The following is a 16,820-nucleotide window of genomic DNA, read 5'->3' on the forward strand; positions in this document are numbered from 1 at the left end:
TGCAGCAGAAATATTTATTTATATATTTTCATACAGGTCCCTGTGCAGAAGCGATGTATAATTCCACAGGTTCTTACTTGGCTGTTGAATAATCACTGACAATGCTGCAACACACCTTTGCTGAGACATCGTACCAAATACAAGAGGTCAAATTCATGCAACGTTTTACACACTCTTTTGGAAATTCCGCAAATGCGTTTCTGCCTGATTCATGCAGAATTTTTTGGCCCCATTCTGCAAAAACATCCTGCAAAACAAGCAGCAGCTGTGGGGAAGGTCTTCGGCTTCGGGGATTGGAGCTGTGTGTGTATTATCAACAGGCTCTCCCTCCTCATGCATCGAGCCAGCCAATCAGGCTCTGTCTGACTCACACATGTACACACAAACGAAATGTGTGCCGAGGCTTGCACTGCTCTCCACCTAGCATAAAGCCAAAGATGGCAACTTTAAAACATTATGACAATGATGATGAATATGATGGAGATGACAATGATGTATGTGAAGATATGGTTGATAAGGATGATGACTATAAATACAGTGGTTATAATGATGAAGATGATGACCGTGAAGACAAATGAGATACGTGTGTTGTCAAAGATCAAAGACAGTGACAAAGGCTGTAAAGACAGCAAACCTGCCTAACAGCAATGCCGAGTACAGTAAAACCTTGGATTGCGACCATAATTCGTTCCGGAAACGTCTTTGTAATCCAAAGCACTCGTATATCAGTTGTGATCACGTGACGCTCGGCAGACAAAGCGTATACACGTACTACTCGTATTGCAAGACCTCGCTCGTTTATCAAATTAATATTTATTTACAATTTTTGCTCGTCTTGCAAAACACTCGCAGACCAAGTTACTCGCAATCCAAGGTTTTACTGTAAAAGGAGCCTGAGGCTCCTTTACTTTTGATAATAATAACTATCTACATCAATATGTCAATCCACTGCTGGATGAAAACCTCCTCAAGCCATGCTGATGAGAGGTTGTTTTACTAATACTTGACCACACTATGCTCCGCACACAGATAACCAAGAGATAAATGTCGAGTAAGTATATTACACAAGGACGTTTACAAACATTTGAGTTACCTTGCCCCAGAGAGAGACGCAGCCCTCTCCTGGGCGGCTGTGTGGATGGCGAGGATGCCAGAACGTGAAGGTGACCGGCGTGAAGTCAGACCATTCAAACACCATCTTCGTCTTGAGGTCATTAAGACCCAACCACACCTCTTCACTATCTGCAGCAGCAGCAGCAGCAGAAAAGCTCACTCACTCGCCCATCATGCACATGCTCTACGTGATTCTAGATTGCGTCATTTATTTGCATTGAATTCTGAGAAGAGAGGATATCTTTTTTTTCTTCAAAAGTTGCAAATGCTAATATATTGGAGGAACATTTTAAGTGTACTGTAATTATGGGTTTCATCCATGTAGGTAGTTAGAGTACAAATGACGATAATAATATTATGATGCAAGTTTAGCCAGAAAAGCCTGATTTTGAACTCTGTTTCAGGAAGGTCCTCCCAATATCTTGTTGTCGTAGGCGATGATGCTACGTGTACTCGCAATGGAGTTTTTTACAGGTCATTTGTCAGCATTGGAATATTTGGCCAATGCTAGTGACAGTGTATGTTTTAGCTATGGGAGGAAGCTGGAGAACTGGAATTAAACCAATGCAGAACAGTCGGGAGATCATACAAACCCCACACAGAAATGCATCGGAGTCACGAGTCTAACCAGGCAATTCTTGTTGTGAGGCACAAGTGTCACCACTTCACCAACCATTTTCTCATAATACATACAAGTAGGCATGAGAAAACATTCGTGCATTGAATAAACGTGGATGATTTATCATTGAATTTTTCTCAAAAGAGAAGTACGGTGCAATAATAATTTGCATTTGTAAGGCGCATTACATCCATAGATCCCAATATGCCTAACCAAATTGATATTTTATTGCCACTGAGCAATAGACCCACATGGACCCACAGCAAACAAGACCACTTGCTGCTCCCTTGTAACTTCCCATTCCTCTGCTGCCAAGTTAATTCTCCTGTATACTCATTATCCATCTTATGGACCTTAACATATTTGACCGGTAAGATGTTAAGCACCTCAAAAGGGGAACAACATTAGCGGGAAATATGTTAGCACTGCTTGGAAGGTGGAACACCTTTCCAATGATGATGAGCTGGTTTTTGTAATGGGGATTGTTCAGTTTGCAAGTGAGGGCGTGTTAATGCGTTTTACCAACCACTAAGCACATGCTGAACTAGGAAGTCGACATCTGCCAAGCCGTGTAGGCTCAGAAGGTCGCCACCTCCTAACCGGCATCGTGCCAATGCATCCTGCCACGTTCGTTTCTCTGCATCGCGCCAAAAGCAGCTTCCGTTGAATGGTACCCAGCCGCGAGGGCACACGGTCGGTCGATTCTCCCAGCTCTCTGTAACGACACCACAATCAGTTACCTTTCGAATTCACTCCCATCAGAAGTGTAAAAGCTCCTTCTTGGTTCTTTCGGTAAAGTCACGTAGAAGGGAAGTAATAAAATAATAAAAATAAAACATAATAAAACAATTCTCACGACGTTTCGGCCACAACGCAAGCAGCCGTCCTCAGGTGAAAACCAGGTCCGTCGAGGCGACAGAGTCTGAATGAAACAGCACACGAGCTTGGAGCATATATATAAGCTGGGCGCATTGACAAAGGAATTTGCATATCAAAAGGAATTTAGCATATTTATGGGAAATGCAGGAATGTGATTAGTACTGCATATGCATGTGCATTATGCAGGATTAACAGCATCAAAGGGAGCTGCAGTTACTACTGCTGCTGCAGTTGCTGCTGCTGCAGTTTCTGCTGCTGCTGCAGTTGCTGCTGCTGCTGCAGTTACTGCTGCTGCTGTTACTGCTGCTGCTGCACTTGCTGCTGCTGCTGCAGTTGCTGCCTTATCCATTTTAATATAACACTATGTATTATTCTACCCACCCTAATGTGTATCACACTGCTATATGTTTACTATACAATTACGACACCATACATTACTCTGCACACTGCACCATGCCAGTGAGTGGAACGCGGTCTGAAAGTCACCGTAAACGTGAACACAATCAGTTAAGATCCGAAATGGTTTATTACGTCCTTCCAATGATTGCTAAGCCAGAATCCATCTTCTCGGTTGAAATTGTCTCTGTGTTTGTATATGTGGATCGCCTCATGAACGAATCTCTCATGATAGCCAGATGGCTTGCAGAGAACCTCTGTCTTGGAGAAGTCAATATCATGTGAGCCCACTGAGTTGTAACAGTGATCTGCCACGGCTGAGGTGTTTGTCCTACCGTGTTTCAGGTCTGCCTTATGTTCACGGATGCGGTCCGAGACATGTCGTTTGGTTTCTCCAATGTAACTGCTACCACAGAGGCAACTTAGTTTGTAGACGCCAGGGTACTGTATGTCTGGAACCACATCTTTTACAGACGGGACCAGATCACGGATTTTATGTACTGTGTTGAATCGGACCTGGATCTTGTGTTTAATCAGGATTTTGGAGATCTTTTTTGTGACCCCAGCAATGTAGGGTAAGGTGATGGTCTTGAAAGGCTCCTCAACAGGATCCTTCTTGATGGTTGGAGTGATGGCTTTGCGGATTGTGTAGTCGGAGTAACCATTAGCCTTAAGAGCTTGGCGTACGTGTTTGAGTTCACTGGAAATGTGTTCATGGTCGGAGATGCATTGGGCTCTATGATATAGAGTCTTGATGAGGGAATTCTTCTGGGATGGATGGTGGTGGGAATCCGGTTTTAGATAAGCATCCGTGTGGGTGGCTTTCCTGTAGACAGAGTGGCTCATTGAACCATCAGGTCTCCTTTTGATTAGGACATCCAAAAAGGGTAGCTTGCCATCATTTTCGACTTCCATGGTGAATCTGATGGCTGGGTGTATGGAATTGATGTGGTCGAGAAATTGGTCTAGAGCAGGCCGGCCATGGTGCAGTGTGCAGAGTAATGTATGGTGTCGTAATTGTATAGTAAACATATAGCAGTGTGATACACATTAGGGTGGGTAGAATAATACATACTGTTATATTAAAATGGATAAGGCAGCAACTGGAGCAGCAGCAGCAAGTGCAGCAGCAGCAGTAACAGCAGCAGCAGCAACTGCAGCAGCAGCAGCAACTGCAGCAGCAGCAGAAACTGCAGCAGCAGCAACTGCAGCAGCAGCAGTAACTGCAGCTCCCTTTGATGCTGTTAATCCTGCATAATGCACATGCATATGCAGTACTAATCACATTCCTGCATTTCCCATAAATATGCTAAATTCCTTTTGATATGCAAATTCCTTTGTCAATGCGCCCAGCTTATATATATGCTCCAAGCTCGTGTGCTGTTTCATTCAGACTCTGTCGCCTCGACGGACCTGGTTTTCACCTGAGGACGGCTGCTTGCGTTGTGGCCGAAACGTCGTGAGAATTGTTTTATTATGTTTTATTTTTATTATTTTATTACTTCCCTTCTACGTGACTTTACCGAAAGAACCAAGAAGATGAATCCCTGCAGTCACGAAAGCTTTAAATCGAAGTGTAAAAGCTGTTTCCTCTGATATTTTTATAAATTCTGACTTCAATCACTATGACGTAACATGTAGATCGAATTGCCTAACTACTTAACAATACGCAGGACGGCTGCTTGCGTTGTGGCCGAAACGTCGTGAGAATTATTTTATTATGTTTTATTTTTATTATTTTATTATTTCCCTTCTACGTGACTTTACTGAAAGAACCAAGAAGATGAATTCCTGCAGTCACGAAAGCTTCAAATCGAAATAGCACATCTGTCCGTCTTATGGAATGCAATGAGTGTGAATCAAGCTGCAGATTATTTTGCAAATATAAATAAGCATTGGCCAATGTCAAGTGATTTAACATGCACAATTTTCCAAAAATCTGTTAAGGAATGTAATGCAATATATCTTCATGAGAATGGTTAGTGTAACACGTAGGCTTTCGCGACCAATATCATCCATAATACCGTTTTTTTAGGCTAGATCGCGTAAATACGTGATGGTTAGTCAATTGAATAAGAAATATGTAGCACCCAATAATGGGTAAACATCCTCTACGAGTTTTGTATCTTTAACCCCCGGCCATCACCCCCCTCTGGGGACGTAGTGTGCTGCCCAAGTCCACTTCACAGTCAATTTGATGTCTCCACCTTGTTTTTACTATCCCATTAATGTGTGGTCCTCAATGTAATTCCAAGTATGCACATTCTCCATCGCTCTTTGTGTACTGCTCAGTTTTTGTTCTACTAGAATTTGTTTGATACTGTCCAAGCTTCATATTAGATTTTTGGGTTAGGCCACGTAATAATTTGGGGAAAATGTATGTTGTGAAGCCCTCCAACACCTGATATGGCCAAACAAAAAAATATGTCGTGTGCTGTACAACCATTTAAAAAGCCAATGATTGTTTAATTTCAACCGGTCAGTTACACATTCATTCTCACAACTAACTTCAACAATGAGAATGCGCCAACCATCTTCAGGTCAAAACCCAAGAAGTCAGGACATTCACTTCCATGCCTCTGATTGATATATCACAAATAAGTAATTAAAATAAAATAAAAAAACCACGACGTTTCGATCGCAACACAATCGGTCTTCAATGGCGGAGCCAGGATTTTCAGGTAGGGGGGGCAACCCCTCCAGCAATGAAAAATCACAAGAGTTGTTAGTAAGTAAGGACTTGTCCCTTGCTTTTTATTCGACGCGTGTGCGGCGATGGCGCAGCCATCGATCGAGGGTCGAATTCGAACCGTGTGTGATCGGCATCGAGCTCGCTGAAGGTGTTTGCCTTCAGGGAAGTCGTGGACTGTGTACGCAACTGCGCACAATTCTGTGAGTCACTTATAACTGCTTTGCCGTTACTTATTGGCAAGTATGGACTCAGACTATTGTCCTATCATCTCATAGTCCCTGGCACTTAATAATGTGCTCCAGAGTGGCAGTGGGAGTCGCAAAATGCAGATTTATTACTAATAAACCCAAAATTAGGGATTTCGATCGGATCATTGGGGGGGCACGTGCCACCCCCCCCCCCCCGCACTGGCTCCGCCAGTGGTGGTCTTCATCAGGCGGATAAAGACCGCTTGTGTTGCGATTTGTAAACAATTATTTAATTTATAAAAAATTCAGCCTCGGTTTGTGACAGATTAAATGGCTGCGTAAATGTCCACAGAGTGAAATGCCTCATTTAAATGATTGCACATTGAGATAATTGTGATAACAGGCACACACCGTTGGGTATCTGTACGGAGGTGATATTGAGGCGTTTCTTGCAAACATAGGGCAGTGCAGCCGCACACTCCTTGGTTTGCCACTTGCTGAAAAACTCGGCACGGAGAAGGGCACAGTTCTGTCCATCCGTTTCTGAAGGGTGTCCTGCAGGAGCACAACATTTATACAAACAATGAGACACCGACAAAGATCTCCCATATAGCCTTTAACAGACTGTAGGAGCAAGTGATGTTAGCGAGCACCTATGAAGGTTGGCACGGCACACGAGGGGGTGGGTGCTCAATACCATGGCCGACCACCTTTGTCTCCCCAGTGGCGATGTTTACATACCACACCAGATACTCATATGAGGCTGAGTCGGTCTGGTGGAGGCCCAGGACCAGTCCAGATAATCGTCACTGGTGTCAATCGTGAACAGATGCAGGGTTCACAGCGCAGCATGCTAACCATTATGCCACCGCTCCCCACATACACACATTCAAACACTATGCTACGGAATTTCAAATGTATCGTGCGAGCATACTGTCAAAGGGAACTGACGTGGTGAGGAAGCGGAAATCTGAAACAAATACAACTGCTTGCACCTTGGTCCCAGTTAAGGAGCTTTAACGGAGAGCCATCAGACCACTGCCAGCCACCATCCGAGTCCAAGTCATTGAGTCCAATCCACATAATTGCTCCAAAACCATTCAGAAAGCCTGCACACAACAGTGAAGTGATTGAGGGAAAATGACAGTTGATGGAAGAAAATAAGTAAGACACATTTGCACCTGAAAATGTCGTAATGCGTGGCAAAATTATCCACTGACACGATACACCAAGCAGTACATTTGCACGATGCAAATTAGCAGTTACTAGGGGCCGTCCATAAATGACGTCACGCACATGGGGGGGGAGGGGGATCAGACATTTGTGACGATGTGTGATGAGGGGGTGGGAGGTTTGAGAAATGTGACATCACATCAAAATGCGCAACTTTAAATAAATATAGACAACGCGTTCTACTTAATTAAATAGACTTTTTAATCAATGTTTTCTCCTACAACATCAGAGTGCAGCGCCATATTAAATACGCACTACAATGACAATAGTTTAAAGCGATTTGAAGCATGTTTTATTTTGGGGGGGGCAGAGCTTTGTGACGTCATATTTGAGGGGGGGTCTGACTTTTTGTGACGCCGTGTGACGAAGGGGGGTGGGGGTCAAAAATCGTCCAAAATCGCGTGACGTCATTTATGGACGCCCGCCTATCAGATGCACTAGAACATTGGCTGAGTACAGTTCAGCGTTATGGTGTGTGGCTTTCTATAGGGTGTTAGTATTTGCATTTTGTAATTCATAAAAGAGACTGAATGACTACATGAAATGCATTCCCATGTTCTACAGAGTGTGGGTACCACGCTAGAAATAATAGCGAATTAAGGTTACTGATAATGGCAGTAATTTATAATCATTGTAGAGGCATACATATCATATCAGGAGATAATGCTTCTATTTTGTAGCTGCCAATACGTGGAATGCCCTTACCTTGGGCCCTACGAAGAGCTCATTGCATTCCAGCCATTTAAAATAAATATTAAGGCATTTATTCATTGATTTATTAAGGATTGTGGTCAAAAGTTAGACATTAACTATGTGTGTTTTCTCTTGTAGATAATAAACTGGTCCATTACGTTCTGCGCTTTGAGACCTGGGTTATGAAATGTGCATGAAAAATTATGACGATGTGAATTTTAAGTGACGTTGCAATGGAATGTATTGGCACTGACAACAGCAAAAAAGCCAATGAGATTTTGTTTTAGTTCTGTTTAAAGTGAACCCTTTATGGAAAGGTGTGTATACAAAGTGTATTTACGGATATCCATCCTTCAGTGTGAGCCAGTTTTCCAACAGACTTACAACAGAGTTATTCGAAAGAGTTTACCATGCGTGTTCAGCGAGCAATCGTGATGGACTGGACTCATAAAGAGTGCGCGACAACAAACGTTCAAAATGTATTAATGAACAGCAGTGGCATTGTAGTGAGATCTCGGGATGTCACTGTGTTGTGCCGGCCCTAGAGAGACACGGCGTGCGATATGGTGTGGATGTAGTACCAGCCCTAGAGGGGCTCGGTGAGCGCTAGTTGATAGCGCTAGGTGGCACCGCGCTTGGCGTGCAGTGCCAGCCCTACAGGACAGGGTGTGTGTGTGCCGGGGTTACTAAAGGCCATGGCACTCTGGTTGACCCCAGAGTGGCACGTGACCGTTTAAGTCTACACAGGGCCCCCAAGTGGGGGCTAGGGATGGTCACGTGTCAGGGTCGAGATCCTGCTCGAGGATTCTCGAAGGTGGTCGTGGCCAAGGGCGGACCCAGCCACGCCACAGAAGATATAAGCCACCGGGTCCCCCAGAGGGACCGGCTGCTGTTGTTCATCTGAAGAAGCCTTCGTCTACGTCCTACGTTCTACCGAGTCTCCAACACGTTGACCTGGACCTGAGCTGTGGTCCAGTCCATTGTAGCTAGTTATGTTGTAATTAGTGTAGTTAGCCTGGTGGTCACCACCATAAGTCGTTATTCTGTTGAGGGGCAGCTACCCCGTGTGTTGGTGTTAAATAAATGTGTTGCCTCCAAGAGTATGTCTGCGACTCAGTTGAACTCACCACAACATTAATAACGAACGTGTAAACAAAGCAGAGCACCAGAAGTTGAGTGCTTGCTGGTGTCAATGCCCCTTACCAGCAATGTAGGTCTGCTCGTGCATCTCCGTGATGCTAAGGAGGTCGGAGCCTTGCTGGAGGCAGCTGGTGCGCGCCTCGTGCCATGAAAGCACAGCATGCACATTAAACTGGTAGCAGTTTCGAGTCACAGGATCCGTGTCCCAGAACACACTGCAGTCCGGAACTGCAAAAGCCATTGAATTACAGTGACAGGCATGACTATATGCATCTAATAAACAGCCAAATTTGAAAATCCAGAATCTGTTAACGATAGAATATCATCAAATCATCTACCAATAATTGAAAATGGCAAGATGCAGTGTAAAAACACTGGGGAACTTGATTTATAAAAAAAATGTATACAGAAATTCAATAAAAGCGGCACGTTGCTTTGATTAGAAAATATTGGAGAGCCACACAAAACAATGAACACAGCAGCTATTTGCACCCCATCATATGAAAGGGCATTATATTCAGAATATTACAGTAACCGTGCTGGTGAGACACTGCTGTATACAATCCTGAGGCAACAGAGAGGAAGTAACCGCAAGTTGTGAGACACCTTGCTGTATGGTTATTAGATTAAAACAACGACAACCGCCACAAACTAAATGTCGGGAATACTCCCACACGTTCAAAGGTCCACAATGCAGTAGAAAAACAACGCAATGGCATCACTGCAATCATAGCTACCCAAGAGTTCATCACAGGCTAAATTTATGTTTAAATAATTTAAATATTAGTACATTTTCATTTATTTTGTTCCTCTGTACTAAGCACAAACACGTTTAGGTGATTACTCTGTGTGTTTAAATGTAAATCCCAATCATGCGAACCAAGTTCTTGTTTACATGTAGAATTTCGAAAATGTGCCTATCGGTCAGGTTTCTGTGATTTCAAATATTATTTCTGCAATTAGGTTCAGAAACTCATCTTGACAAATGTTGATTTTTTTTAAATCGAACTTTTCACACGCAAAAATCCGCTCTTTCTATTTTCTACGACTGGCAATATCACCTTGTTGTTGTTATTTGTAACGAGCAATTTTAATAAGCCAACCAACCACATAGTTCAGTTGAATATTTGTGTAAAAACTATCTGAAAGAAAACCTTTGTATGGCGCAGAGGATGTGGAATACCAGTCATGACTTAAAACAAATGTTTGTAGCACATACATTGGCTTTTTGGGGGCTTTAAATGCAATATATGTTTAAATGTCAAGTTAGAACACATCACTTTTATTAAAACACTTCAATGTGAATGACACCATTTTTATATCACGGTTTTTAAACATAAAATAACATTAGCAAAGAGCTCATAATGGCCATGATGAGGTCACAAGGGAGTCTAAACTATTTTGCCTGTAAGTGACTTGTTGTCACCTATACTATCTGAGAAGTGAACAGCCAAAATGGATGGAATGTCAACATAAAACACATTGTAGTGCCCAATGGTAAATAAGTTGCCTAATGGCCCTGTATTTGTAATTTGAGTGTAATTAGTGGACAGAAAGGGTGTTTACTCACGCTTGACAGGACAGAAGCCCCAAAGTTCATCGGTGCCATAGTCGGCTGATGTGGCGCACCACAGATGCCAATCATCACGCCCATCCCCTGTGCAGGAGTGATACCACCGGTGGTCATACTTGTACGGGATAGCGCATGGCCGACCATGGGAATTCCCTTGGATAGTATATATTTCTGCATGGGAGGAAGCGTGGGATCAGAAATCAAAATAACAGAGTGTACAATTGCCAAAGAAGAGATTAAAGGAAGGGATACAGTATGAAGACTGAGATGTGTATTCTCAGCCGTTCTCACCACGGTACGGTCGTAAGCACAGGTGATCCTGAGTGCCATAGATCAGCAGTCGCGTTCCATTCTTAGGGTGCAGCTCAAATGGAGCCTGGGCACCAATGGCTCCATGCAGACTGAGCTTCCCTCTGTGTGGAATGATCAGCTGCTCATCATCTCCACATGCCCAACGCAGCTGCATTTCCTCCACATCGCATTCATATAAGGCTGGGTGCTCAGTCTTCTAGCACACGTCACATACAACCCAAAACAAACTCTATTATACATAATATAAGAGTAGACACATACATGTATACATGAACATGTCTATCTCTCATAAGCAAAACTGCCCATATTCCTGGAGGCCTGGAGTAAAATTACACATGAGGCCCCCTCTTATTCATTAGTGACAAAAAACGAGTCTCATTATGGGGCCTTCCTTAGTGTATTAAGCAAATGCCATGGCATTGTCAAATATTGTTGGTGACAGCGCTGCATCTTTAAAGACGGGCCCCGTTAAACCCAAAGAAGCAATTATGTGTCCTAAATATTCTTGTCACCTGATCATCTTCAGAGTCCGTTTCTGATGCGTTCAAGTTGGGTGATATACTTGCAATACTGCTACTCGGTTGCACCGGAGCCACCCCGAGACAGCGAGACATCCCCAAGTTGAAAAGTCGCTGTCGAGACACCCATTTCCACTGCTGAGCAGGCTCCGATGAGTTACAGCTCCCTACCAAGCCCAGCCCTGAGGACTCTCCCACGAGGCATCCACCCACGTCCGGAACTTGGATTGCAAATATATCTGAATATTCCTCTCCTGCGGATGAAAAATTATATATATTTAAAAAACAAAGCACTTAAGACAATTACGGTACATACTTGCTGTTTTGTACATTAATGTATATTTTTTTGTGAAACCAGTCGGGCAATACCATTTTTTACATCCAGTATTCCTATAGTAATAATCACCACTACCGATATTTCATTAATATCTATTTAATATATGTTCAAACTATTTGGGGGAAATCAGTCACATGTATTCCCACGTGCGCCACTGAATGGGAGGCGATGGGGCTTGGTGACATCACCGACATCATGAGCAAGGGCTCGGCTTGTCGGGAGTTTTCCGTCTTCAAAAGACCGCGATGAAAGTAGTTTATGTGAGTCGATTAATGGTGCCGTGGTTTAATGGTTCGCACCCCGGACTGGCAATCCAGAAGTCGCCAGCCAGTTCGATCTCCCGAGGGACGTCGTAACTGAAACAATGGGCGCAAGTTTCTTAAATTTCTTGCCGTCTGTTCACAAAGCAGAATTAAATGGGTACACCAGTTTGTCGATCTGCAGATCGCGCGTGGTGGGGTAAAGCATGGGTACTCGCACCACTTCCAAGACGTCTGTCCAGCATGGAAGAGTAGGCCAAATTCCCTTAAGAGAGGCTTCTCTGAAGCTCACACTGGTAAAGGTCCTTCTGCCAGCAGCGTGTCTTGCTGGATGACGCTGCTGCTGTATCGTAGCGAGCCATTAGCGGCCACCATCTGTGCTTGGTTAAGTCTCTGCAGTCAGCGGCTTTGCATTTCTCTTGCAACGCGACTATATTGGGGGGGGGGGGGGGGTGGACACATCCCCTTAAGAGGGGCCACATCCCCCCCCCCCCAATATTAAAATATGCTGAAAATGCCCCCCCCCCCAATATATTGCTATAAAATAGATTTCTGTTTATATGATTGTGGTTATGGTTTGACTTTATTAATTCCTACTCTCTGCCATTACATACAATGCAACAAGAAAAGGTAAAAAAGGAAAAAACAGCAATGTAATACAATACACTATTAGACATTGTTAGAAATAAAGAAAAAGTCAATCCCATGTGTTAGTTAATTTTTTCATATTTTAGGCAGGAAATTCGTTTTCAAATTTAGATTTTTTTTCTGGGAGGGGGGGGACCCCCAGACCCCCTGGAAGATTTGGTCCCCCCCCCCCCCAATGTTGACTCCATGGCTACGGCCTTGCAACCACCTTATTGTCCTCATCATCCTTGCACAGCCATACCCAATGGCAGCCCGACCACTGGCATCTTTCGTCATTAATACTGGACAGCCAAAACGTCTACGCATGTGGACTGCATTTAAACTCCGGGGGGCCACGCTCTTGCAGCGCAGCGCATCGACCGTGATCACCATCGCCCCTATTGGCGATGCGCTCTGCCCCACGCTCACGTTATTTGTTGGAGAAGAGAGACGCATGGGGAGGAGGAGGAGGATGGGGGCGATTGGGCCCCGCGTTCCGCCTATGGAGCGGACACTTGAGAAGGGGCTGCAGCAGCAGCAGCATCCTGGCCATGTGCACATCAGAGCACCTCCCCCCACGGATACTCAGCCACACTGCCCCCATGTGTAACCCACATTCCTCTCGGCTGCCATTCATTATATCTTCCCTTTAGTGTGTGATGGGGGGGGGGGGAGTACCCGAGTTCCAAGTATTAGGGGCGGAGGGGGGTATCTTCTCCAATGTTATAATTAATGGGGGGGGGGGGCTCATTTCACGATCCCCATGCATGAAATGTAAATGTCCGGATTCCTCCTCGCAACGCGTTTTATTCTCACGCTCAGATGAAAGTTATCTGCCGAGACCTGTGTTAACCTGGCCGCCCTTGTTGAAGTGCGTGTGTGTGAAGCCGTGTGTGGAGGGTTAGGAGTGGGGGGGGGGGATGCAGCCCCCCACTTTTGTGAAGCCGGGTCGGTGTGTGCGGTGGTGGTGGTGGGGAGCGGTGGTGTGGTGTGTCGTGGTGGTGGTGTGTGTGGTGGTGGTGTGTGTGGTGGTGGTGTTTGTGGTGGTGGGGTGTGTGGTGGTGGTGTGTGTGTGGTGGTGTGTGTGGTGGTGGTGTGTGTGTGGGGTGGTGGTTGTGTGTGGTGGTGGTGGTGTGTGTGGTGGTGTGTGTGGTGGTGGTGGTGTGTGGTGGTGGTGTGTGTGGTGGTGGTGTTGTGTGTGGTGGGGGTGGTGTGTGTGGTGGTGGTGTGTGTGTGGTGGTGTGTGTGGTGGTGGTATGTGTGGTGGTGGTGTGTGTGGTGGTCGTGTTTGTGGTGGTGGTGTGTGTGGTGGTGGTGGTGGGGAGCGGTGGTGCAGCGGTTAGCGCGCTGCGCTATGAACCCGGCGACCCGGGTTCGATTCCTGCTCACGGCCAACACCGGTGACGATTATTTGAACCGGTCCTGGGCCTCCTCTAGGTCGACTCGGCCTCAAATGAATACCTGGTGCCGTGTGTAAACATCGCCACTGGGGAGACAAAGGCGGCCGGGCGTGGTGCTGGCCACCCCACCCGCCGTGCCGGCCTTCATAGGGGCTCGCTAACAGCACTTGCCCCAACAGGCTGTGAAGGCTACACGGGGGATCTTTGTCTTTGTGGTGGTGGCCATCAGCAATCGTCGTATTTTTTAGGCTACAGTCTACATTATAGACTGCCAGTACACTCACCCAGCTTAATAACCAGGCTACAGTCTACATTATAGACTGCCAGTACACTCACCCAGCTTAATAACCAGGTTACAGTCTACATTATAGACTGCCAGTACACTCACCCAGCTTAATAACCAGGTTACAGTCTACATTATAGACTGCCAGCACACTCACCCAGCTTAATAACCAGGTTACAGTCTACATTATAGACTGCCAGTACACTCACCCAGCTTAATAACCAGGCTACAGTCTACATTATAGACTGCCAGTACACTCACCCAGCCTAATAACCATTGCTAGTCTACATTATAGACTGCCAGTACACTCACCCAGCTTAATAACCAGGCTACAGTCTACATTATAGACTGCCAGTACACTCACCCAGCTTAATAACCAGGCTAAGGTCTACATTATAGACTGCCAGTACACTCACCAAACTTAATAACCAGGCTACAGTCTACATTATAGACTGCCAGTACACTCACTCAGCTTAATAACCAGGCTACAGTCTACATTATAGACTGCCAGTACACTCACCCAGCTTAATAACCAGGCTACAGTCTACATTATAGACTGCCAGTACACTCACCAAACTTAATAACCAGGCTACAGTCTACATGATAGATTGCCAGTACACTCACCAAACTTAATAACCAGGCTACAGTCTACATGATAGACTGCCAGTACACTCACCCAGCTTAATAACCAGGCTACAGTCTACATGATAGACTGCCAGTACACTCACCCAGCTTAATAACCAGGCTACAGTCTACATTATAGACTGCCAGTACACTCACCCAGCTTAATAACCAGGCTACAGTCTACATTATAGACTGCCAGTACACTCACCAAACGTAATAACAGGCTACAGTCTACATTATAGACTGCCAGTACACTCACTCAGCTTAATAACCAGGCTACAGTCTACATTATAGACTGCCAGTACACTCACCCAGCTTAATAACCAGGCTACAGTCTACATTATAGACTGCCAGTACACTCACCAAACTTAATAACCAGGCTAGTCTACATGATAGACTGCCAGTACACTCACTCAGCTTAATAACCAGGCTACAGTCTACATTATAGACTGCCAGTACACTCACCCAGCTTAATAACCAGGCTACAGTCTACATTATAGACTGCCAGTACACTCACCCAGCTTAATAACCAGGCTACAGTCTACATTATAGACTGCCAGTACACTCACTCAGCTTAATAACCATGCTACAGTCTACATTACAGACTGCTAGTACACTCACTCAGCTTAATAACCAGGCTACAGTCTACATTACAGATTGCCAGTACACTCACCAAATTCAATAACCAGGCTACAGTCTTAAGAACCAGGCTAGAGTATTATTATTTTGTATTATTATTCTATCTACGTGACTTTACCGAAAGAACCAAAGAACAAGCTCTTTGAAAGGGTGGCCCATCTGCACGACGCGTTAAGTTTCGTATCAAATACGGCGGTGCTAACAATGACAGCAACGCTAATTGATGAGGACATTAGTTAGAGAGAGAGTGAGAGTGTTTATTGGTGAGGACGTTAGTTAGAGAGAGAGTGAGTGAGAGTGTGAGAGTGAGTGAGAGTGTTAGTGAGTGAGTTTATTGATTAGGACGTTAGCTAGAGAGAGTGTGAGTGAGTTTATTGATGAGGACGTTAGCTAGAGAGTGAGAGTGTGAGTGAGTGAGTTTATTGGCGAAGACGTTAGCTAGAGAGAGAGTGAGAGTGTGAGTGAGTGAGTTTATTGATGAGGACGTTAGCGAGAGAGTGTGAGTGAGTGAGTTTATTGGTGAGGATGTTAGCTAGAGAGTGTGAGTGAGTTTATTGATGAGGACGTTAGCGAGAGAGTGTGAGTGAGTGAGTTTATTGGTGAGGATGTTAGCTAGAGGGTGTGAGTGAGTTTATTGATGAGGACGTTAGCTAGAGAGAGTGAGTGAGAGTGAGTGAGTTTATTAGTGAGGACGTTAGCTAGAGAGTGTGAGTGAGTTTATTGATGAGGACGTTAGCTAGAGAGTGTGAGTGAGAGTGAGTTTATTGGTGAGGATGTTAGCTAGAGAGTGCGAGTGAGTTTATTGATGAGGACGTTAGCTAGAGAGTGTGAGTGAGAGTGAGTTTATTGATGAGGACGTTAGCTCGAGAGAGTGTGAGTGAGAGTGAGTTTATTGGTGAGGATGTTAGCTAAAGAGAGTGAGTGAGAGTGAGTGAGTTTATTGATGACGTTAGCTAGAAAGAGTGAGTGAGAGTGTGAGTGAGTGAGTTTATTGGTGAGGACGTTAGCGAGAGAGTGAGAGTGTGAGTGAGTGAGTTTATTGGTGAGGATGTTAGCTAGAGAGAGTGAGTGAGAGTGAGTTTATTGGTGAGGACGTTAGCTCGAGAGAGTGAGTGAGAGTGAGTTTATTGGTGAGGATGTTAGCTAAAGAGAGTGAGTGAGAGTGAGTTAGTTTATTGATGACGTTAGCTAGAAAGAGTGAGTGAGAGTGTGAGTGAGTGAGTTTATTGGTGAGGACGTTAGCGAGAGAGTGAGAGTGTGAGTGAGTGAGTTTATTGGTGAGGATGTTAGCTAG

The 16,820-nt window shown here is 44.8% G+C and overlaps 1 protein-coding gene across 2 annotated transcripts in view; it reads right to left on the reverse strand.

Moving 5' to 3' along the window:
- The window catches only part of LOC133345008 (C-type mannose receptor 2-like), a 64,036-nt gene that overhangs the window by 39,472 nt on the left and 7,744 nt on the right, over positions 1–16,820 (reverse strand). The window contains exons 3-10 of one of the 2 annotated variants that reach the window (XM_061555348.1): positions 11,351–11,610; positions 10,818–11,034; positions 10,524–10,697; positions 9,017–9,181; positions 6,883–6,996; positions 6,299–6,442; positions 2,259–2,447; positions 1,094–1,242 (exon numbers count right to left, since the gene is read on the reverse strand). In XM_061555348.1, coding sequence (XP_061411332.1) covers positions 1,094–1,242; positions 2,259–2,447; positions 6,299–6,442; positions 6,883–6,996; positions 9,017–9,181; positions 10,524–10,697; positions 10,818–11,034; positions 11,351–11,610 — 1,412 coding nt within the window. The remainder of the gene's footprint in view (positions 1–1,093; positions 1,243–2,258; positions 2,448–6,298; positions 6,443–6,882; positions 6,997–9,016; positions 9,182–10,523; positions 10,698–10,817; positions 11,035–11,350; positions 11,611–16,820) is intronic. The other variant, XM_061555349.1, reaches the window with a different exon arrangement.

The sequence above is a fragment of the Lethenteron reissneri genome, chromosome 21 (assembly GCF_015708825.2).
Source record: "Lethenteron reissneri isolate LAM-NWPU_2019-01 chromosome 21, ASM1570882v1, whole genome shotgun sequence".
Classification (NCBI taxonomy): domain Eukaryota; kingdom Metazoa; phylum Chordata; class Hyperoartia; order Petromyzontiformes; family Petromyzontidae; genus Lethenteron; species Lethenteron reissneri.